This window comes from Lissotriton helveticus, chromosome 11 (assembly GCF_964261635.1).
Source record: "Lissotriton helveticus chromosome 11, aLisHel1.1, whole genome shotgun sequence".
Lineage (NCBI taxonomy): Eukaryota > Metazoa > Chordata > Amphibia > Caudata > Salamandridae > Lissotriton > Lissotriton helveticus.
Genome location: NC_136072.1, coordinates 122,579,670 through 122,605,894, shown reverse-complemented (window position 1 = coordinate 122,605,894; position 26,225 = coordinate 122,579,670). Strand labels below are relative to the sequence as shown.

General features: G+C 41.5%; 1 protein-coding gene across 1 annotated transcript in view; it reads right to left on the bottom strand.

The window, feature by feature from the left end:
- Nucleotides 1-26,225, bottom strand: part of ATP11B (ATPase phospholipid transporting 11B (putative)) — a 602,728-nt gene that overhangs the window by 416,830 nt on the left and 159,673 nt on the right. The window contains exons 4-7 of the mRNA XM_078665453.1: nucleotides 20,989-21,069; nucleotides 7,265-7,372; nucleotides 6,998-7,126; nucleotides 1,157-1,260 (exon numbers count right to left, since the gene is read on the bottom strand). Coding sequence (XP_078521579.1) covers nucleotides 1,157-1,260; nucleotides 6,998-7,126; nucleotides 7,265-7,372; nucleotides 20,989-21,069 — 422 coding nt within the window. The remainder of the gene's footprint in view (nucleotides 1-1,156; nucleotides 1,261-6,997; nucleotides 7,127-7,264; nucleotides 7,373-20,988; nucleotides 21,070-26,225) is intronic.

Here is a 26,225-nt window from a genome sequence, read left to right as displayed (position 1 = left end):
ATCAATTCATGGCAGTTAAAGTCCCAGTGCAAGGATGTTTCTACTGTAGCTATATAACAAAGACCAATGGCTTTCCTTTCCCTACATGAGCGTGCGTCCCCATGGTCTCTGACTGAGCTATATCACTTATAAGCCCATAGGATATTCTCATACAAACAAGTACTGAATTCACTTGGCACTAGGCAGCTTAATTATTTGGCCTTACAGCTAACTGAGGCATAAACATTTGCTCTGTGCACAAGAAACTTATCTTAACTATTGCACTCGAAGTGCTCTCCTTTTGTTGAAGATTGCAGAAAGCACAAGGAAGCTAGTTTTTGTTTTTAACCGAGTTTAGCCCTGCTGACCAGTCTGTGAACTCCTGCAGTCCAGAAAATGTGCTTATGGTATTCCTTTATAAGATTTTACCTAAATTAGGAGCATAAAAGGTTAGTGATATAATATGAGCGCAAATCTCCTGTTTATCTTACTGTTATATTACTCACCGTGTTCAAATATTTATGCAAATGCAATGTATACAACTGCTATGGTAAAACTCAGTTGGGTGCTCAGGTGCTTCTTCTGATTCAACCCAGAACACAAAATACATCCCCCCATACCCCTTGCTATTCAATGAACTTTTACAATTGGATGGAAATGTTTTAATTCTTCCGAACCACTGTTAACACCTCTGGGCTATTGAATCAACACGAAGTGGGCCAAATCTACAAACCATATCACTCTTCCAAATGCAGAAAGGACAGAATTAGCTTGAAATAGGTGAGATGCCAATTACAACATACTATATTTAATGATGTTCAGTCACATTAAAGTAACCCACCTTCAAAGACTTTATTGCAATGCCGATCAAGCAAGGGACCCTACTTGGACAGTGGCTCAGAAATGATTCCTTCTTTACACCAAGCCTGCAGAGAAGAACTTTTTCAGCTTCACACCCATTCAATTATGCACAACCCCCAGAGAAATGTTTCTGCATATAACCCTACTGATTGAGTCACAATTTCTCAACATTTCTCAGCAACAAATTCAGTCAACTATTTAATCAAATTTAAAATACACTTAAAACACCCAGTTACATAAAAACAACATCCTTTCATCATTAACAGAACACTTTTATAAGCTTTTTACATATACGTTGTTTGCCTGGATTGGGTACCTGTAAAGGTCTGCTTCTGGCTGCTGACACTCCACAATTGCTGAAAGTGTATCCAGGTTGGAAACAGACTGTAATACCGCGGTTTCAGGAACTGCAAAATGTGTCTGAAAACAAAAACAGAAGTTGTTCTAAGTAGTAAGAACTCAAGAAGGTGTTCATACAGTACTAAGCAGTCCATTCGAACAGTAGATGCATTCTACATTCAATGACAAGTGAAAGAGTGCCATAACATGTCCTTACTGAAAAAAGAGACTCCAAGAGCCATTTACAAGGGGCAGACGTTTCGTTTCAGGCACAATCAATTTCTTCCTTTTTCGACTAACTTCTCCATTGGGCTACTGAGGCTTTCCAACAGCACAAGAGCTAGGAGGAACAGCGGCCACGCATGTCAGCAGATCTATGAGGTTCTGTCAGATGTTACCACATTTCCAGAATCTGTGACCGCGCCCATACGGCACAATGAGCAGACACTAATTGTATATATTGCAAGATACCATGAGAAGAGGCCATGTTTGCTTCCACCAGCAGAGATTAGAGAGTGTAAAAGCAAAATACTACATAGAATAGGTTACTGAAACAGAGGTTGTAAACAAATTACTCAAAATGACGGCACACAGTTATAGTAAAATTATAGAAAATTAATAAATTAAAGTGTACTCAGGAAGAATGTGTAGTAAGTCCAGTTGCAGAGATGTATTTTAGCAGGTTTATTAAGCCTTAATTGCAGGTTAAGTAATTCTAGAGCAGCCGCACCAGGAGTAGCCTGCCTGCTGCTCAGCCCATACTCCAACTGTCACACTTCACCTCACAGGCACCCAAACATTCCATTCAGCATTACCACGACAACATTCCACGCAGAACTTTCACACTGGCTGAGCAGCTAGTGAGAAAAGAACAGGATATTTACATATACAGGATACTACATATCCTTCCCTCTTATTTAACACAAAAAAGAAACTGCAAACCTGAATAAGGTTTTAACACCAAGAACCATAACAAGAAAAATTATACTAAAGTACACAAATGCAAGCAGGAATAAAGCATAAACCTGAAAGAGCCATAATACATATACAAAGAAAAAGCACAGTAAGCATCAAAGAACAATATAAAAAAGATGCACAGAAAAATATACAAGAGAAAATGAGGAAGATGCAATAGATAAAAGTACAAGATAAGATGAAGATGATGTATGGAAAAATACACAGGAAACAAATTAAGAAAAAATTGAGAAGCACTGAGAAGATGCGTAGATAAATATACAAGATAATGTATCACACATCCCCCCTCTATAAATTTAATAAAATATGGCATACAAATATGGCAGAAGAACTACACAATCGAACCTATGACTAGCACCAACCACACCCAATGGCCAGACAGGCATGAGAGGAGGCACAACATATAACGCATGAACTAGCAATAAGAAACGCTTAGTTAAGAAATTGCATAAAAGTAATGGGTGAATAAAACCCATACAGCTGCTCCTCACTAAACGGCAGCTAAACAGAACGTGTAGCACAAGGTGACTTACTCACCGTCAAACAAGATGTGTAACACAGGGTGACTTACACACCTTCAAACAAAACGTGTGGCACAAGGTGACTTACACACCGTCAAAAACAAAGTGTAGCACAGGGTGACTTACACACCTTAAAAAACGTTTAGCATAGGGTAACTTGTGCCCCGTTTAATTATTCCTCATGTATGGGTATGACACCTGATCTGCATAAATGGGACTAGAACCCATTGGACACCCACAGTGTAAGGGTGTAAATTGTAGAAATAGGACTTACACCCATTTCCATCCCTCATGTAAGGGTGTGTAAGACATATAGAAATAGGTGAAAGCCATCCACCTAGTGATCCCTCATGTAAGGGTAAACAAATAGATTTTGAAAATGGGCACCACCTACCTATAACACAAGTCTGGAAACAAACCAGCCCACTCACGTCACAAGGGATATCTCATCCACACTGTATGTAACCACAATAAACAACTCTGTAGTATGGGCATTATAAATTAAACTAATCAGAGCGAAGATATAGAAGTAGTACAATATTAAAATGAAGCTTCTGGTTGTTCTGTGCGAGGAAAATAAAAAACAAAGAGTGACAAGAAAATGAGTTGGCTATTAACAGCATCTGAAAGTTTATGGCGTAGAGTGTCCTGCCACTCAACAAACTCTTGAAGGATGAACACACACAATTGTTTGAAACAGACGCAGGTCACATAGTGCACCAAAAGACTCCTGACACTTAATTGGAATGAGGGCTTGGCAGTTACTTCAGCAAAGCCTTTCAGTACTCTTTTAAAAACGTTAACCAGAGGTTACTCTGTGGTTTACCGGCTGGTACAATAGGTCTTGTTTTAGAAATGCTTCCAAGAACACCAGTTGGCAGCATAATCGCAACAACGTCAGCCGTAGCATCCTGGCTATGTCCGAAAAAGCTGCTGGCAGACCTAACTGGGTAGAACAGACTTGCGGGCTTCAACAAAGATAGCGGCACTCACAGCTGAAGAGTGCGGGTTAGCTCGAGGCGCGCTTGTGCACTAACCGTAAATGCACAGCACGGGTTCCAAGCAGACTACTGGAGACGTGACACCCCGAACAGAGACTCAGACTGAGCACTGTATGCTCGTCTGGACCTCCTCACGCCATAGACAGAAGCGTAGACTCTACTATGCCCGGAGGCATCCATGCAGGCATTTCTGCATCAGGTAAGCCTTGTGCAGAATCGATTTCTTTCAAATTTATATAACCATGCAACAGAAACGTAACTACGATAAAGTACTCACAGTTCTCCAACCTCAAGAAATATATCGATGCCCCACACACTACAAAGCGGTTTGGCAGTAGGTTTGTCAAACTTGTTACCTGCTCATCCGGGACATGTTCACACTATAAATACAGGTGAAGGTAATCTTGCCACCGAATAGTTTGCCTGTTCGACTGGCAGGTGATTTAAGGCATAGTTTGACACATTCATCAGCCTGCTGCAGGTTGTATAAAAGCTTGAAATCCCAAACATGTACCTACCCAAACACATCTTGGATGGGACCATCCCATGAGAAGGACTCATTCGGGCTGCTTGTTCATGAGTCGGAGTGTTATACGATGTGGCTGGAAGAGTTTCCTTGACAGCACTTGCAGGCTCTATACATAAGACGCAACGTGGCTTGTCTCAGACAAAGCATTGAAACTTGTTCCTGGGCACAAGAGAATCCACACGATGTAAGAAGACACATGCCCTGGCTGGGTGGCCTGAATGATGTGGAGGTCACTTCAGCTGGCAGGCTTTAGAGCATTGTGTCTCTCCAGTTCTTGGTTACCTTAATTTTCTATAAAAGTTCTTCTTTCTGTAACTTCCTTTGTAGTACCCAGAGTTTTTTTTACTTGAATCGTCACCAAAAATGTGTAGTAAGCCAGTAGGCGAGACGTATTTTAGTAGCTTTATTTAGTCTTAGTTGCAGGTTGTTAAGTTAATGTAGAGCAGCATCACGAGGAGCAGCCTGCCTGCTGCTCAGCCCATACTCCAACTGTCACACCTCACCTCACAGGCACCCAAACATTCCATTCAGCATCACCACACCAACATTCCACGCAGGCCATTCGCACTGGCCGAGTAGCTCGGGAAAAGGTAACAGGATAATTACATATACAGGATAGTACAGAATGCCACACTATAATTAATATCAAATTGTTTTTAAAAGCACAGGAGCATAGGAAAACCAGTTTCAACTATATAACTTGCGTGTTTGTTACTTATTCATTTGAATGCTGTGAGCTCATGTATCGATTTAATGACTGGCATGTATAGATTATATGGAATATTTTACGTAAGTAAAAAACCTAAAAGAAATGTTTCTCATCTCTAGAGTCTAAAATCACATATTGTCATGGTTGTCCTTGGCTTTACTGAAGCTACTTGAAGCTGGATGTGCTCCTTGTGAATGAACTGAATGTCGTCATTCAAATAATGACTAAAATAGGTTGATCCATTGCCCCATTCTGTAGTAGACTGAAAGCCAAGATAAGTAATAAAATAAACATAAAATATTCTATATACATTTTCAACGTGCTTTTGGGAACTTAAGTACTTGTAAAATGACAGGAGTCTACGCCATTGATTTAGATATTTCTAAATCAATACCAAGAGTTTAATCACAGTCTGAAATGTTACTTGATAAAAACTCCATCCGATTAAGAATCTAGCTAAAGAAAAACTACATCTAAATGGCAAACAAGTTGCCTTTCTAAACTAAATAATCTAAAACCCAATTTATACAACTTCATTTTCTTGTTGAAATATTTACATTTTCAGGGGCAAGGGTGGAGTGTGAAACGCACACAATGTGATGGGAGGCTTCTTGCAATAAGTCTAACCACTGGCAATCAATCTTGGAGGATCCCAAAACATCGTTCTTCAGCTCACCATGCCACCTCACTTTGGTCCCAGCCATATGCAAATCAGTCTTGACCCTGCCCCTCATGGGAACAGTCCAGTCCGAACTGCCAGGACATGTCCTCCCTGTACTGGAACACAAGCAGCACAGGACCAGTAGCACTCTAGTTGTGGGCTCATCAGCCGGGTAACAGCTGGATTCCAGTGACACTGTGAGCATGGGACCCATGTCTGGGTATACCCATGCCACTAAGGCAGTACATGAAACACACAAAAGTGGCATGGGTATGTCCAGACGTGGGATTAAATCTCATTTGCATATAGCTGGGTCCAAACTGAGATGGCATGGTGAGCAAAAGATTGATGGGTTAGGACACTATCCCAACGATTGCCAGTGGTAGACAAATTGTAAACATTCCTCCCGTCACCTTATATTTGTTGCAAAGGTGAAGGGTATCGCAGAAGAATACATTATGTGTGTTAACCCACATTATTATTTCAGACAGCAATCATTATGTGGACCGATCTGGTGTCACAAGTAGATGTCTCAGACCCTCTCACTAATTATGTGGCACTTATCAATAGCAGTTCAGTCCAAGCAGCAAGCCTTGAGTTTAAAAATGTTTTTTTTATCTCCCATGCCCTCAATGGACAGAATAAACATAGTGCAGAATAAACCCCATTTAGTCCCGCAAACATCCGAATAAGCTATCAGAAGTGTTTGTAGACACAAAAGTAGTAAATTGTGGGACTACTACTTTTTTACTTCTGGCTGACTTTCTATGTCTTCACATTTAGACTGTGTGTTCATAAAAAAGATGAATAGTCAAGACTTGTCAATGTCTTTAATTTTTTTTTTTTAAAGTAAGGTCTGAACATAAATAACTGCAGCCCTTGTGTGATGCTTTGTATGTTTCATGGTACCAACCAACATTTTTAGAATCATAATCACATTGAGGTGGCCTTGCAGAAGTGAGTGAAATACGATTATTTTAAGCTTAATTAAACATTGTATGAATTCCATTCAATTAGACGGGAAGCTTCTTTGTCTAGAAGTGCTTTCTCAGCAACTGCTACTTCAGCACATATAGAAAAATCAAGAACTGAGGGAAGAAACTCAAAAAGACGTCTTAGCTTTATCTTGATAAGCAACAGATCCAAAGCATTCATAAAATCTTTAAAAAGAAAAGAATTTGATTTTAAAGGAGGAGACCAACTATAGGGTAGGCTCATATCATGTCTAACACCTCAATCTTACCGATTATTGATTAGCATTGAGGTTCAATTTTGCCACTACCCAAAGAGAATAAGGAAACACAAAATAGATTAAAGTTAAGCACCCTAGGTTCACTACACGCATCCCAAACAATACAATAAGCAATTTTATTATTCAAGTAAAGCAAGTGAGTGCTTAACAGAATGCTAACAATTACCAACCTTGAGGTTAGTTTCTCCATCCAAGCTAGCAGTAGTGACATGACATGAACCGTCAACTCTCTCCGAGGACAGCAGCACCAAATCGGCAGGAAAGGTCTCATCTTTGGCTACTCTGACTATATCACCAACCTAAAAATATAAATGAAAGAAAATTTGATACAAACTGAAAAGTCAATCAGTGTGTGAACATTTGAAGTATCACCTAGCTTAAAAGAAGCATTCCTCTGTTGGATCAAACAAAGTTAGTGCTGTTTCTCAGACACTCACCCTAATGTTCTTTGATCTGGTTTTAACAAGGCCACCACTTCGGACAACATACACTGGAGCTCCGTTAACTTCATTGTCAGCTTTGTGTCGTAACCAGTCTTCATAGCCCTAAACAGACAAAACATTTTTAATACAGGTATTGCTTTGACTTGAACTATGAATAATTACTACTACATTTTGAGATAGAGACTTTAGCAGCACCAGACATTTGCAGTGACAGAGGAGCATAGATACTAAGCAGCTGTGGGAAACAGTGAACAATAGGTTAAATCAGAAACGGAAAAAGGCCAAGTTTGATAGCCATTTACGTGTGAAGTTATCTGCACAATAGCTTTCTACGTATTTTCTAAACGCAGGGTTTAAAATAAAATTTTAAAAAAATAATCCGATCCGAGTACGTAGAGAGAAGTTGTATCATGTTCAAAGAGCAACCAATGAATAAGCACCTTGCATTTATCTTTCCTTCCTCAGATTTCTTAAAGCTGTACGTAGATTTTAGGAGATGCCATCAAAATCCAGGGTGAACTTTTATGAAGTTTATTAGGTGTTTAGTACCCAATAGTTCGCTATTTACTGGACAAACATCTGATTTAAGCACATCATAAGAGCTGTTGACTGTGGCAAAGAACTGTGGAGGAGAGGTGGGTACCTAAACGACACACCTGACCAGGAGGTGCTCCTTGTCTAAATCAGAAATATTGGTATAGGATGATCAAATTTAATTTTCCAAAGCAGTAACACTAAAAACACGGTAATTGTTTCATGAATTCAACAAGTCAAGGAATCCCAATATTTCCTACCAGTTAGTTACTTACTTTAAATTACCACACCCTTTAATGATAGCTTAGTACATTATCTGCAATAAACAAACGGGCTGCCAATATTTCCACATTACATTCGGTCTCTCATGCAAAAACATCTACCGAGATTAGCCTGCATGATAAAAGTGCCCAATTGTTGCTGCATCAAAGTGGAAAACGATAAGTCAAATTTGTGAAATTGCGAGTGAACTAACCCTTTGCAGGGTAAAGGAAGGCATTCAGTCAGGGAAATAGAATAAGGAAGAGCTAGGCATCATTACAGTTTCTCATACTATTTGGTACAGGTTATAGGACGATGGAACAGTTCTAGGGCGGTGACCTAATTTGGTAAATGGTCTGAGAAGTCTTTAAGAAGCAGTTAATTAGGAGGGAAAGTGAGAGGCCACAGGTCAGTCAGCTGCTTCTTTTCCATTTTGGAGAAACTGGTAGTGCTATAAGCCTAATTAAAACTATTCCAGAATCATAAAAGAGTTGGTTTTGAAGTGAGAACCCACTATAACACAAGAATAAGATGTAGCAACTTAAGCATGGATGTAGAAAACCACACTGTGAGTGAAGAGTTGAATATCATCAGATCTTGATTGAGTGACATACATGATGTGACTAAAAGCCTTCAGTAACTCTTGAAAATAGCCAGCAAACTCAGATGAACCCAGAAACAGCACATGGCTGAAGCCCCATGCCTGACGAGACTTCCACAAGGCTGTTTTGCATGATCAAACCCAGCGATTTGCAAAATCACAGGGTTCACAAGTGAAAAAAGGCTTTTTACTAGTTACAACACACCTTTTGAAAAGTCTGACTGGTGAAGGGGGTTTTCAACCCATTAGGAATCGCAAGTAGGTGGAGGCGTGAAAAGAGGGCCCCTTCCTTTTTAAGAGCCGTAATGAACTATGTCTATTCTTAGATACCAAAACTGTGGTCACAAAACAATGATCAGATAAAGGAACAGCAAAAGGCATTCCTCAAGGCACGATAAATTATATAGAAATCAGCAGCCAGACTTATCCCAGCCCTCCTTAAATGGACCACCATCTCAAGAAGCTCCAGTGGCTACCCATTTAGACGAGATGCCAGTTCAAGATGTTGATCCACACCTTCAAAGCTCTCCACAACCAAAGATCAGTGTAAATCAGTCACTGACTGAACTGCCACCATCCCTCCAAAACACCTGCGTTATGCCTCCCTCCGCTTTGCCCACACCCCCCACATCCGTTGCAGCAACAGTGGACGAAGTGGACGACGCTCCTTCTTCCTCGCTGTGAAGTCCTGGAACAACCTCCAACTTCACCTACGGATCTCATCATCTCTGTTGGAATTCAAACAAGCATTTACAATGCAATGGTCTCGGCATTATTAAAGGTAGAGCTATTGGCATTGCTCATGAATTATTCTTATTTAATTTTAAATCATAAATAAATGGCATTGTCATTTACAATGCCAATAGCTTAATCGCTCGCAAATGCTGGACCTATTGCATTTACACCCACACAGAGCCACACACACAAAGCGTCCCACACACACATACAAAGCGTCCCACACACACATACAAAGCGTCCCACACACACATACAAAGCGTCCCACACACACATACAGAGCCACCCACACAGAGCCACCCACACAGTCATTCACATAGAGCCCCCTACACAGAGCCACTCTCACACAGACAGAGCCACCCACACATAGAGCCACCTACAAAAAAGCTATCCACACAGAGCCACACACACAGAGCCACAGAGACACACAGCCACACAGAGCCCCCCCCATACACACAGAGCCCCCCCCACACACAGAGCCCCCCCCACACACAGAGCCCCCCCCACACACACAGAGCCCCCCCCACACACACAAAGCCCACCCACACAAAGCCCTCCCACACACAAAGCCCCCCCCACACACACAAAGCCCCCCCACACACAGAGCCCCCCACACACACAGCCCCCCCACACACACAGCCCCCCCACACACAGAGCCCCCCCACACACAGAGCCCCCCCCACACACAGAGCCCCCCCACACACAGAGCCCCCCCACACACAGAGCCCCCCCCACACACAGAGCCCCCCCCACACACAGAGCCCCCCCCCACACACACAGCCTCACACACACACAGAGCCTCACACACACACAGAGCCTCACACACACACAGAGCCTCACACACACACACAGAGCCTCACACACACACACAGAGCCTCACACACACACACAGAGCCTCACACATAAACAGAGCCCCCCACACACAGAGCCCCCCCACACACAGAGCCCCCCCACACACAGAGCCCCCCCACCCACACAGAGCCCCCCCACACACACAGAGCCCCCCCTACACACACACAGAGCCCCCCCTACACACACACAGAGCCCCCCCACACACACAGAGCCCCCCCACACACACAGAGCCCCCCCACACACACAGAGCCCCCCCACACACACACAGAGCCCCCCCACACACAGAGCCCCCCCACACACACAGAGCCCCCACACACAGAGCCCCCCCCACACACAGAGCCCCCCCACACACAGAGCCCCCCCACACACAGAGCCCCCCCACACACAGAGCCCCCCCACACACAGAGCCCCCCCACACACAGAGCCCCCCCACACACAGAGCCCCCCCACACACAGAGCCCCCCCACACACACACACAGCCCCCTGCAGCTCGCCTCCTTGCCCCCCGTACGGGGGGCTGCGGGGGCCAGTGCTACACCACTGCTCTACAACATATGCATGCCCAGGGCTAAAAACTTTAAAATAAATATCTCAGAATGGAAGGCTACATGTCTCCTTTCAGAGAACGCATGGCCGGTTTTAACTCAAACGTACAATTCAATTAAACTGGTTATGGATTAACAGTGTGAACCTTTATATATACATACGTATTTTAATCTTGTTTATATATTGACTTGGTTTTAACTATTGATAAAATATGTATATTTAATTCATGCAATACAGAAGAGAGGTACTTCAAATAAATAATGTTGCAAAACATGAATTTCAGGATATTCATGCATGAGGTAAATCAGAATTAAGTCTACAGAAAAAGAAACGTGGATGTTTCAGCAGTAGGACTGTTATACGGGGGGGGCGGTTAGAAAGTGAGAGACAAGTTTCGGGCACTATTAACCCGCATTAATGCCCCCGAGCTGTCAGTGGCATTGACCTAACTCCTAATACGGCCATGGAGACCTTTAGTTTAGCAGTGCCTCTGGTGCGGGGTCTGTATGCGGAGGTGCCAACCTGGCAGAGAGAACATTCCATGAAGGACCCCCAAAAATTGGAGAAAGAAATGGACACGTACCTCTATCCACGGCAGGGGGCTCTTGGAATTAAAGGGGGTGTCTTGGACAGAGGGTGGCAGCCTCAGCCTCGCGTGGAAGGCCAGAGAGGTGAGAGCCTGTGTGTGTGTGTGTGTGTGTGTGTGTGTGTGTGTGTGTGGGTGTGTGTATATATATATATATATATATATATATATATATATATATATATATATATATACACACACACCCACACACACACACACACACACACACACACACACACACACACCCACCCACCCACACACCCACACACCCACACACCCACCCACACACCCACACCCACCCACACACCCACACACCCACACCCACCCACACACCCACACACCCACACACCCACACACCCACACACCCACACACCCACACACACACACACACACACACACACACACACACACACACACACACACACACACACACCCACCCACCCACCCACCCGGTGCGCGGCTTTGTTCTACTTCTGAACAGAGTAAATTCATGGTTTGAATCCACGAATATGAATCCACTCCTGCATTGGTTTACACACATGCACGATTCCACCAGTAATGTGTAATGATATGTAGTAAATATGCTTTCTTCGGTAGAGATGCTATGGAAGGCTGGTGCATGAATATAGTGTTCACGAGCATTACACCAGCCCATTTCCACCCTGGCCGCGGCAGAGATGTAATGGTGCACAGGGCAGGAGTAAATGCTGACCCAGGGGGATAATGGGGAGGTAAGACAGCCGAGATTGGTGGCGGTGTGGACAAACGCATACATAGGTTAGCGGGCAGAAACGCAGTTTAGCGGAGTGCACGTGTGTCAATACATATTTACAAGGTACATTAGTGCACGTCGAAAGGGTTATGATTGTGAGCGCTCCTGGGGGCTGCGGCAGCTTTTCAGGAGTACTCCGGAAATGTTTCCAGAATGAAAACGAAGCATTAACTAGTTCAAAAGGCGAGGTAACTCTATGGGAGGACGTTTACAGTGTACTTTGTGAATACTAGTCCACGTGTGCACTTACCTTGCATTATATTGCGTAGGGGGGTAGACACACAAGGCTTCGCATGGCTGATGTGGGGGTGAGATTACCTGCTTCACATTGCGATGCCACGTCACATCACTGGTGGCAGGGGGAAACCGTCTGTCCCGTCAACACACAACACCACGCGAACACAGGCTGTAGATTCTATTCTTATACCGGATTATGCACTCAGTGCAGCAGAAGCCGGAGAAACCACTGACCAAATGTCCCCTATCTTCCATTCATTGCAGTTCTGTGACGACTGCCCTGTTCTTTAACAGTGTGCCCGCTCCCTCCTACACCCCGTGAATCTACGAGGCACGCTCATGGTCATACTACCAACATCTCCTGACCACATTAGAGGCAAGACATGAAAAACGGCCCAAACAGCTTTTGGAGAACGTATTAAACGCTAATTCAGATTAACTGGCTTTGGTCGATCCAGATGGACACTACCGTGGTGTTAGCTTACAAAGGGGTGACCGAGGGTTCCAGGGCAACAGGGTGTTCGCATGGAGAGTACAGAGGCTGTACGTGTTCGTAAATCTCTTTAAAGCGGATATGTATACTATTGAAGATAAGAAACAGGTACTGGAATACGTAGAATTCACCGTTCAAACCAACAGGGCGCACAGGTACTGTCAGAAAAAAGAACAGCGTAACGTCTTAAGAGGAGAACGGTTATTGATCAAGTGGCCTTACCAACCGGCTTTGCTTACCTACACCTGCTTGTGGATTAGTATGTCCTGTTGCGGTGCAATGCAATCCCTTCTTTTACGCTGTCTCACAAGGAAGTAATCCGGGAGACAAAAAAGCATAAAGAAGCGACACACGCACACAGTAACTGCGCGTTTTTCCACACGTCACTAAAGGGCGACGGGCAGACAGCAACGCGATAGTAGGTCAACGAATCACGAGGGAGTAGGGAAGTGACGTGTACTGAACAACAGAACCAATCGTAGAGAAGGGAAGTGTGCAATTTCTGGGCTTTAGAAAACTTCTTACGGCCGCTTGCGCTTCACTTCAATGCACGTCAATGGGCGAAATAAATCATATTTTTTTATCTCCATTTTCTGCTTTCCCAGTGTTGGCATGCAATATGTTAGAAATCAAAAGTTATGCGACGGAGTAATTCAACCGATTTGTCTACTGCTGCGGTGCCACTGCAATCAGCACACTCACTTCACGTGCCGTTATGAGTTTACAATAAGTTAGTTTACCCAGTGTTGTGAGGGTCTCTATACATTACGGATTTTGGAGCCTGCGGCATGGGAGGACATTTAAGGGTGCCTTTGTATTTTGTGGCTAAGGTATATGCTTATATAGCAACCATTTACGTGTGACATTCAAGTGTTTGCATTGTGCCTGTGTGACATTCCAATAAATTTTGCGTAACACTTTATCCAACGGGAGCAAAGCAATTATTCTCCTGTAATGAGAGCAATTATAACAAGAAAAACGGCAAACCGCACACAAAAAATGGCGGCCGCAAACATCCGAACAATTTCTGATTCGGGGGCGTGTTTTGGCGTTCTGAGTGACGGGTGACGTCACAGTCGAAAGAACGCAAAAAAACACGCCCCCGAATCCGAAAGAGACGGGGCTTTATTGGAGTGACGCCTGTCTCCTCCAATGGCTGGCCTCCGTTTAGGAAGCCAGCCAATGGAGGAGAGAGGCGGAGAGAGGCGGGTTCAAGCCCCCATACTCCAAATCATTAAATCTCCTCCCGGAGACTGCGCAAGCGCAGCCTTCGGTCCTCGACCTAAAAAGGACTCAAGAATTGTCTGTTCAACTGAGCTATGTCAGCAGCACTATCAGTGCCTGATAGCCTCTCTGGTGATTAGCACGCTATACAAATTCAGCTTTATTGATTGATGGTATCTGATTCCCAAAGAGGAAGCTATTCCCGGGGGAGAGCTTCCCCTTTGGTAATCTTGTCATGCAGCTTCAGGGTGAGCAAACAATGGTATAGCAACCTGTTCCAAAATATGAAATTTTGAAAGAAAAAAAAGCAGCACCTGTCTCTCTAAAGGAGGACATGTGCTGCTTCTACATGATTTTTCATCATTCATGAAAGCATAAATAAAACCTGCTGTCCTTTGCCAGCTGACATCTTTGCATTCACAGCCATAACCGGGTAGGGGGCTGCAAAGACTCCCTGTAGCGACATACAGCTTTATAAAGCAGAAAAATGGCACCACATTCTAACAACTGGCTAAGACTTAGAGCACCAACAGCACAATCCATTGCAGAAGTGAACCCAGCAAGAAGTAGTAGAAAGCAGTGAGGGCGTCAGAAGAGAGAAGGAACATTTTTAGAGAATGAGGCCAAGAGACTTGTACGACCAATGTGTGGAAAAACAACACATTTAGGATACAGATCCTTACAAAGATAATCTAACTATGGACTCTATGCAGGAGGGAGAAGGGAACCCGGCAACTATAAGATAATGGAAAGAGACCGAAACCAAGATCAATTTGAGGAACCTGAGCTGTGGGCCCAGGTTTTGGGGTGGTGGTGGGGAGGGAACAGGAGAAGAAGGGATAGAACTAGGATTACATTCTAGGAAGATGGTAGATAACAGAGTATAAAGGTAGGAGGTCACAGGAAGTACATGACCTTAACTATGTTCAGGCTAATTTCACTTAATGTGAAGAACCTTAATGGTCTGAACAAAAGACCAACAGTTTTGCAATATTTAACAACAGGATCCCAACGTAATCTCTTTGCAAGAAACCCACCTCAAACAAGCTCACTAATTAATAATGAGGCATTCTCATAACAGAGAGCAAATTTAGCCCCAAGCTCAAACAAAGATGATCTGAGTGGCAGCGTTAGTGAAAAAAATCCTTAATGAGGAGATGGGAAACATGCTTAGCCACCAAAAGAGTAGATTATGCCAGGGTCTGCCTTAGGGCTGGGAGACAGGAACTCAATCTCATTAATATTTATAAACTTAAACCTGCACAAGGCTCTTAGCTGAGGGAGCCCCAAGAGCTACTGATGCGAGAGGCAAGGTAGTGCTGGGAGCAGAGCTGAACATTGCATGGTTGGCTGACTTTGATCTCATGGGGCCCAGGGAGGCAAATGGCGATTTTTGAGCGGAACTAAAAAGGAAGTTTTCGGAGTGGGGGTGGATTGATGCCTGGCGAGCGCACTGCATTGAGAAAAGGGCTCTCATTTTACTCACGTACACATATATACTACTTCTCTGCTGATCACCTCCTTATCACACAGACTCCACCATGGAGTGCTCCTCCACTCGAATAGCAGACATATGCATTACATATAATGCACATATACTATTAACGTGTCGAAGAAAAGAACATGACATATAGAACAAATTAGTGAGTGCAGACAAAGATTTAGGGATCCAGCCAAGAGTGCAGATATGATCCAGGTGATTCAAGGCTTCTCTGAACCCAATGACAGAGTGCATACCTACCTGGAAACCAGCTGGGAAGCCTTTAAAGCGAGAAAAAGTGGAAATATGCAAATAGTGAACCTCCAAAAGAAAAGTTGACCGAGTACTTGCAAAGGCTTGAGGCACAGGACAAGACTCACTTTTCCTTCAGAGCAGACCCAAACTGGCAGAGGTGAGAGGTCAGTGAAACATGTTCCGAATCAATACAGCAGCACATACTCTCCTAAAGGCAGTCCAAAGATTTTAGGAGCATACTAATAAAACTGGCCCAGTGCTGGTAAAGTAGTTTTAAATACAAACAGCCAAAGCCTTGAAACAGAAGATAAGGGCCCCAAACAGCAACAGCTAACATGGGAACCGGATAAAAGAGAAGTGCTTAAGAATTACTATCGAGCTCTTTACACCTTAGGGAATGAATGAATTGAAATTTCTAAAAGCGTGGACATTCCCAAGGGTACATAAGAAATAACCTGCTATCTCGTGTCCATACAATGAATGCAAATCCCAGTGGGAGGGAATGTGGAGGAAAGTGTGTGGGGGGGGACTTGTTGGAAGAGAGGAACTAGAACAGCTTTAGAGGGCAGAGATTTACAAGGTGATTAAGGATATGGAACCCAACAAAACAACTGGACCAGATGGAATACCAGTCCAGTTCTCCAAGTCGTTCTCCCCACAAATAGTCCAACTCATGACGGATCCCTGCAATTACATAGCCCGCTTCTTCAATGAGCAAATCTGAGATCTCACAGACTCCAAAGACAGGCTGGGCCCTGCAGAATGTGGTCATAGGCACCCATTACTCTGTTGAGAAAAAAAAAGAAGATATATGCCAAGGGGGACTTACCATAAACTACACTGATGGATGCACATCTGTACGTTAACGTAGACCAGGTGGGGTTTATCAGAAAAGGGAAGGGAGGGGGTAATTTTAGAAGGCTAGCACATCTGGCAGAAAAGTCTCAACGTTGAGAAGGTATTTAATCGGGTGAACTGGGATTTCCTTAGACGAACTATAGAGAAATCGGGACTCTACCCTAAGATGGAGGCATGAATAATGGCAGGAATGGTAGGAAATCAAGGAGAAAAAAAATAGAGACAGGGAGCAAGGCAGGGGATGCCTTGACTGAAAAGTACTCAGTAGTTACAATTCTGAAAGCTCCTATTGGCACCCATAGACCAGGTTTTTTGGGGGGTTGGAGAGGGGAGGGGGAGTGGACTGTCCAGATATCCTACATTATTGGCAGATTCACCAGAAAAGAAGTTGATTTTCTAGACAGGGTGATAGCAGGTAGGTGCTTGTTGGACATAGCTTGGCGCCACAAAATCCGGAAGTACCAGAATGTTTACATCTCTAAATACCACTAAAAGGGTCCTGGAGGACCTGAAATCAACTACCAAGGGAGAGTGCCAGGACCACTTCCCAATCAGTAAATACTGCAATATTGGAGAACCCAGACTTCTCTGTGGGGCGTCAAAGCACTAGTGTTGGACAACATGTTCCATCATCAACAAACTAAAACATTCATGGAATACAAAAAATATTTAAGACCTATGGAACAAGCCAGAACGACCTATCTTCAGATTAGACACTGGCTACTCCATCCCCAAAATAAAACAGGTGTCACAAGAGACTCACTCTTCAAGAAATTTGAGAGAATGCAGCTGGGGATAAGAGGCTCAAATCCAGGGCTATACAAACTATTCAAGAACCCCAGGCAGGGGAGATGATGGTATTACCAGAGCGAATGGATTACGCTTCTCCAATGTGAAGTTTCAGAGAGCACTTGTGGTGGGGAATACCTAAGGAGCACAGAGCCGCAGCAATGGAGGAAACATCATGCAAAGTCCATTACTTATTGTACAAAACACCGGACAGGGTACGCAAAATGCACAAGGAATTGTTGGGCAGATGATTGCGAGGTAATATGGAAAAGGAGAGAGGGATACACATATGAAGGAAGGCTCGGAAAAGAAAAATCTTTGGGAATGAGGTCCGCAGTCTTGGAAAAAACATCTTAGGTTACCCAATCTTTGAGAAGCTGGGGTTGATACTATTAGGGATATATGTCTGAGAAGATCAGCACTTAAATTGACATTTACGCTTCTAGAGAATGCAGCTAAAACCTTATTGCAGCACCCTGGAAGAAATCAGTGGCATTACCAATAGCCCAATGGTTTTATAAGATCTGACGTCACATACAAGAAGCTTGCAAACAACTCTAGGTGCGATACTTGACAGACACTACATTTACCTAATGCACAAATAGACAAACCATTCAAGCTTTCTGCATAGATCTCAAGCAAGAGAGGAAATGAGCAGAAACAGGTGTAGAAAGGGGACTATATTATTCAATGTTAAACTCAAAGTAGTGAACCTGCAAAGATGAAATAAAAGGGATGGGGATATGACAAGGAAGGGAACACTAAAAGATAGAGGGGTTTGGGGATTTATCGATGTAAAGCATGTTTTGCTAATAGTATATTTAAAGGTAATGTACTGTTTAATGGCAAACTTAATGAACGGAAATGAAGATGAAAGGACACAAAGTAATTTTTGAGCTATGCATATCAACATCTTTTGAGCCCACCCCAATTTTGAGGCCAGAACGATCCTTAAGTGTGCTACAGTCCAGTAAATAACTGGGGGGAAAGGGGAAAAAATCATAAATAAGACACTGAAGTTAAAGTCAAATGAATGTATTTGTTTAATTGAGTTCCTTGCAGTTTGTGCTGTTCATCAGCAGAGCATTTAAAACATTTTTCAATTCAGTAATCTTGATACATCTAGATTATAGCAATGAATTACAAGCAGAATTTTACAGCAGGTACATCCAACATAATTGATCCTGACAAGGGAATTTGAATAGATGCAGGATTGACCAAGCTCAAAGGAACTCCACGTGTTATGAGGGAAATGCATAAAATAGGTACACTCATCTGGCAACTGTAGGAATTTGTCAACTTTACCTAACTGGTAAGTTTTTTTTATAAACTACCATGTTGGGTTCGGCATTGGGACTCTGAACTGTGTCAAAAGTACATAGGAAGAGCTAAGGTACACAGTAAGTCAATAAATTGCATATCTCCAGGGCTTAACTCCTAACTATGACGTCAGACAATATAGTATATCCGTATTGTCATGGAAGGTAAGTAAAAACCAGCTGGCAGCTGACACCAGAACCTATTCATCATAACACAGTTTGGGGGGTAATGTCCAGCCACACTGAATAGGTGTAACTGTGGCACTAGAGGAAATGATGCTACACATCAAAGTGAAGCCTAAATTCAGTTTTTGAAGTCTCACCTAGGCAGCGCTTGAGCGGTCTCTTCGAGACATATGGTATTCAGTCTATGGGGCTTTTGAACAACGCCAGCACTTTCCATTGGTCCTTTCCTCTGCCTTTACAAATCCCTTTGTTTTTGTTGGTCAATTGCATACATTTGTCCTCCTTTGGGCTGTTTGGTTCCACCCTGCAGACTGCCCCAGCTACATGGATCATTTCACTATAGGCCACATATTTTCATATTTTAGTGCACTACTTTTTCTTTCGCTCCATCCTCGCTTATGCTACCAGTTCACTTAATCTCCCCTGCCTTCCAAGAACAACACCTCCCGTCTCTCGTAGCTTGTTTTTATTCTGAACAGCTGCTCTTCGCTCTCTCTTCGGCTGCTACAATCTCCTCCTCTGTCCTTCTTCCAGGGCTTATTTCTCCCCTGCAGCATGTGTGGCGTTGCGGATGCCTCTCCCCTTGTTTAGAAGAAAGCAATTACACCTTCTAGAGCACGAGTTACTCCGCTTTAAAAAATGAGAATGAAAGATCGGCTTCATCTTCTTTAACTTCCAGCCTCTTGTGTCTGGCAGTGTCTGTTTTTTCCTCACAAGTTGGTGGGAAGGCATCAATTCCATGAGGGCATATTTGTATATTTAAGAAATGAAAGAAGAGACCTCTGTGCCCCCTGCCTTCTTAACAGTCCTGCTCCCTAGGAAAAATGACTTCATGAACCGTGACTCCAGGTGCATTTTCTTTTACAAATCAGTCCTTGTTCACACATAGCATGAGTGACAGGAAAAGGAAAACCTACTTCAAACTGGCCAGCCTATCCCTTATGTTAGTTTCCAGATGCATTCATTTTAGGTCATGCTCCTAAGTATGATTATGTAGTTAAGAAGCGTGTTCATTTGTTTTCATCCGTTTTTCTTACATTTTTGAGTGCTAAAAAAATACAAATTCTGACTTCTGGAGGACTGCAAATAAAAAAGCAAAAGTAAAAAACAGTAATTTTCAATGCCAACAGCTCTACCTTTAACAAATGTGATACCTATTGCATTGAAAGTGATTATTTTATAGTGCTACAATAGAGTTTTACACCAAATTACCTACAAAACTTAATGAAAGTAACATGCGGGGTGTGCATGACAGAATGTTTAGTCACAGAACAATATCAAAGCCAACAGCAGGTTAGAATGACCATATCAGGTATTGGTCAGTCATACAAATGACAAAACAAGGCTTAAGAATGTTACGAAACTCTTGTGTACAAAGAGGGGAATACTCCTAAACCATGGCAATAACAAACCCTGAATGTTGAGCTAAGTAACGAACATCCCTGAATTATACGGCACGACAAGTCTCACATCGCACAATGGGACCCTCTGTAACTTCAGGAGTCATTTGTATGCTGCAGTACTCCAATCCTGAGAGCACCTGGTTCAAATGCATGGCTACTTAATAGCATGTGCATTCACAGATTGAAAAACACAGATTTAACTGATTTCACCAAAACCATAAGACATAGGGTAAGGGAAACTGGGGCAGGAGAAGGGTATGGGAGGGACGCAAATTTGTAGTGTAACTGGAACTGAAGATTATGTACAAACTCAAACCAACTGAGGCCAATAGAATCTTTAGACTAAAGCGGCAGACACAGAAGTATGACAGAAACCAACAGCATTATGTCAGTCACTTTTCCATATAAACGCTATTTTATTGTATATATTCTTCTCAAATATACCAACGCAACAGAGTTACCTATTTTGCCACTATCATTTTGTTATATTTCACATACAGCCATTCACCATATAAATATCAGACAATTATTCATCCAACCAAAAAGAAAAGTAAATGAACAATGCGAATAATACTGAAATACCGTACCTGCTTGATGGCTGTCACAGTAATTACGAAGAATAATGGAAGTCCACTAGTTACAGGACTTGTAGGGGTATCAATCATTAGCTAAAGAAAGAAAACAATAGTTTAATGAGATTAATTTTGTTATACCGGAATAAATAAAATAAAAAGCATGCATCAACAGGTCAGAACTGACATTAAAAGTACTTGCTAGACAGGGTACATGACATTAAGAAGCACTAGTATAAGCAAAACAAATTCATTTAGCCGAACTGACCCAAATGAAAATAATAATGCAACTGTCTGAATTGCATAGAATCATACACAAGTTTTTCAGTCACAAATATACTGGTGATAGCATATGAAAAAAAATTAAAATTGTGTTATGGGTGATATTCCACTTAACTACTTTAACTAAACCAATGAATGAATGCAGTAACAGTAAATAGTATTTTTCATAGCTGTGCTATAAAACATCAACTATCCGAATTGCTGAAATTTCCCTGGACCTTGAACACTCCACTTTTTGTGGTTAATCCCTTAAAATATATCACTTATAGGTTTCAAATTATTAAAACTAAATATGCGTTTCCAAAAAGAAGGCATGGAGCATTTTAGAGAGACAAAAAGAATGCCTAGTTGAATTTTGAATTGAATGCCTAGTTGTTTTTTAAAGAGCAAATAAAATCTTTCAGACAGTGCTCCTAATTTTTAAATGAGTGGGGGGGAAAATGTATGGGACATAATTTGCTTTCAATTTAACTAGTTTTACAATACCACCATTGGTATTCCAAATTATCAACAATCTCTACAGCCCACACGATTACTACAATTCATCCTCTTGTCTGAAAGTTTTTCCTCCTGCTCCTTAGCAATGGTTCACTGACGTTCATAACACAGTTTCTTATTATGTCATTAAGGTCATCTACGAAGTTAGAGCTTGTAGTTTTTTTAAGCACTGAGATTATCCACTTTAATTTTTGGTTTGCTCCCAATATTCTCTAAGACCCAAAGAAGACCAGCGATTTGATCGGATGCAAAAAGCGCACCCTAAAAATACAATCTAAATTTATATATTATTGCATTTCTTTAAGGGGTACAGTTTGACACTTCACGATCCCCCCAAAACGAAATGTGCCACGTTTATTGGATTACATGAAAATAATGGGCTATTATGGGTAAAACAGAGAACTTCACCACAATGACAGTGATAAAATGATCTGGAGTTGCAATCTAAAGTAATCTTTGAGACAGTGAAGTCGTATGCATCATACCGCTTTAAATTTTTTAGTTCATCCAATACAGAGTTACTGCACTTTCAGAGACAAAAATACTGCAAGATGCTCTGCTGCCTCTTAGACTTTAAGAAGATACACTAAGGTGTGGTAATTCAAAGTTTCATGTATAGTTTCTCTTAAATAACAAGTGTGAAAAAGTGGTCAAACGTTTTTAGGTCAGAGAGACATTTAGCCCCGTCGATTACTGAAAAGCATGATTCTACAACTTGTAGACAACCAACAGCCTAATGTTAGCAAGAGAAATATGAATTATATGAACTCTCGGACTCGTTCTTTACATACCCACTTAATAAATTAGTGGGACTGAAAATTCTTGAGCTATCTTGTCAAGCTCAGTAGTCTTTTATATATCAACCATAACATCCCTAAGTTACTTTTTTAATACGTATAGATAATATATCATTAGGTATTCCCCAACAGAAACAGGGAGCACACCAACAGTATACAACTCTACCATTTATTTTGCATATATCGTGTCCATGTCCTCCCATTCAGAGTGGAAAAATCCTCTCAAGACAGCGTTCATCAAAACACCCAGCATTTCCTTTTTGTACTGAACTTCTTTATAGACCAAAAAAACAATGAGAAAAGAACTTGAAAATATACAATGTACTGCACAGATAAAGTGGAAAGTAAACCACTTTTTCCTTGCTTATCACAAAACTTGAGTAAACCTTTCGCCAATGCTAATTTTTAGTTATGCGAATTGTTACATTTCTTGCAAAAGGTAATCAGAAGAAAAAGAGCAACAGGAATGTAACGAGAACATTAGCACTTCGAACTCCTAAAATAATGATGTGTTTTGCATAGAAAAAAGGTGTGATCAAATTATGCATTTTAGAGAAAAAGTGGTCTGTGGCTAAGTTTGGTGTCGCCTAGTTTATTTTTGTATAAGAAATGTATCTCAAGTCATGCATCTGAACTAGCATTGGCACTATAGGTTCACTGAGGTTTCTGAGTCGTAATATCATTTCTGTTGGTTTTCCAATTTGGTAAAGCATCTGCTCTCTAGACTATGCGAATTCCACCGTCACAGGCGCACAGAAGGTACACTTAGCCCCCCGCCCGCATTAGAGCCACTCTAAATTCAGCAGCAAGGATGGTCACCAGAGCAAAGAGATCCGATCACTACTCCCCCTCCCCGAAAAATCTAAAGTAGCTACCAATCGAAGCATGCTGCTGCTTTAAAACTGCTCGTCTCACCCATAAATCTCTACACACTGGCAAACCAGACTACCTTGCATCCAAACTCACAAAAGCAGGCCAATCGAGAAATCTGAGAAGCTCCATCTCACTACTTCTCATCCTTCCGAAAAAACAAACAAAAAGCCCTTTCTCGTGCAATGCACACAAAATATGGAACTCTACCCCAATACATATCAGAACTACCCCCTCCCCTCCTTTGTGAGCTTAAAGAGAAATTAAAAGAATTCCTGCTAAATCAGCACCTTGACCATCCAGGAAATAAATCCTAACGCACTATTGAATCCTACCACGTTATAAACATATCCCTCACATGGTACTTACAATGTTTCGACACTCGCCACTACAATTGTACTGTAGTGTTATTGAGTGATTATGATTGGACTCTTGACATTACAATCATACTGTATTGTGAATGACTGTTAATGACTTACGGTACTGTAAAGTGCTCCGATACCGTCGGGTCTTGCCAGCGCTATATAAAACTTTTAAATAAAGTGGAGTCCCAGCAATTTAAAAGCAATATGTATTGAGTATGTGTCCATCTAAATACATACACATATGTGCATACATATGTAAAGTTATTTGACCTTAAATGATCATGATTACTGCAATAGTGTGTTTTTATCCAAGGATAATTTTTGAAGCCTGTGGAAGATGCTTATGGTTATCACTATCTATTTAAAGCCTGCAGAACCGACCCAATATTAGTTTGTGGTGGTTTTTAGGCAAGAGATTTACTTTCCATCCCTATGGTGGGTGTCCTCAGTGTCTCACTTATTGATAGACTGCTTGTATAAACTGCAGTCAAACGTTTTCCAGAATAGGATGAATATATGATATGGTCTGTGTCCCCCTGATGGCATCAGTGTCAGACAATATCAGCCATTCTGTCATCTTATCAGTTTTGACTAGTTCTGCATATCAATGTCCATTTACAGACGAGAGGGGATAACCAATAATTGACGATTTTAACTTTAAAATGCTGATCAAGGGCGTTAACAGTATCGTTATACATAAAAGAGATGAATCATTTTTTTTTACTGTAACACAATGTTTTGAACAGATTTACACCCAACTACAAAATAGTCTATCTTTTTGGTAAATCGTTTTGATAAATTGTTAGCAAACGTGACCAGTAGTATTTCCTGCAGTCCATGACAAATGTTAACAAAGTGTTTTCCTTAACGTTTGAAGGCCTCTCACAAGGTGTGACAAATATGGACAAGCAAAAATGTTAATAGATCAAACACTAGTAAATGTGATGCAGATTCAACATAGTAAAAAGTTGTTCACACAATGAAAAAAGCATTTTATATGGACTCATCAACGTAGTCATAACTTAATCACATTAATACACACATATATATATATATATATTCACTGAAAAAACCATAGGTTATAGACCATATATAGTTAGGAATTAGCATTTACAAAACCTTATTTTACTCACACAAAACCATTGAAATTCCATATATAGTTAGTTGCACTAACTATATATCGCGCACCCGCAATCCACTGCTGATGATGTCACATATTACATCATTCATGACATGGTCAGTGACAACACTGATGACATCACTGATGACATCTCAAATGACATCACTGATGACATCTCACTTGACATCAATGATCACATCACTGATGATATCATTCATGTGATAATACAATGCATCTCCTCACACTCTAATATAACCTCTATTACACCCAGTGTTAAATAGAGAGTATAATTTTTGAAACCATTGACACATCAATACTAGTTACTACATACGCACTCACTGATTCCTATGTCTACACACACATTCACTCATACAATCATTCATACATACAATCACTCATCTTTACAACACTATCATATGCACTCATACACCTATACAGACACTCACACTCTGCCACTCATCCATGGAGTTACTCACACACCTAGTCAGTCCTGAAAAGAATCAATCACACTTCCATTTTCTCATCTATACAGTTAAACACAGAACACCTTACATTTTTTAAACATATACTAACACATACTTACTCTCTTATAGAATCACTGATACAAGTACACATTGATCTGCACAGAGTCACACACCTCCCAGCCAGCCATACACACACTCAGTCTCCCATACAAATACTTGTGCAACCAATCAATAACCCATATAGCTACTTATATAGCTACTGATCAACACATGCAGCAGCTTGCACAACAACAGACATACTGATGCACACTTTCAGACAGTTTAGTCACTAACCCGTGCATTCAGTAAGACGCATTTAATCACTCACTCATACAGTCAATCACGCACCTACTAAAACCTTCATTCAGACACTTATACATCCACTCATTCTTCAATATGTAAAACATATTTAAACTTTACAGAAACACATAATCACTGGATGTTGTCATCAGTGATGTCATCAGTGATGTCACTGACCATGTCATGAATGATGTAATATGTGACATCATCAGCAGTGGATTGCGGGTGCGCGATATATAGTTAGTGCAACTAACTATATATGGAATTTCAATGGTTTTGTGTGAGTAAAATAAGGTTTTGTAAATGCTAATTCCTAACTATATATGGTCTATAACCTATGGTTTTTTCAGTGAATTTTCAAGGTTTTGTAAATGCTAATTCCTAACTATATATGGTCTATAACCTATGGTTTTTTCAGTGAATTTCATTGGTTTTTTAACAGCTAATATCTGTAGCTGTAAAATGTATTCTTCTTTAAATCCAAAAATATATTTTATATGTTTATGAATAATTTTTT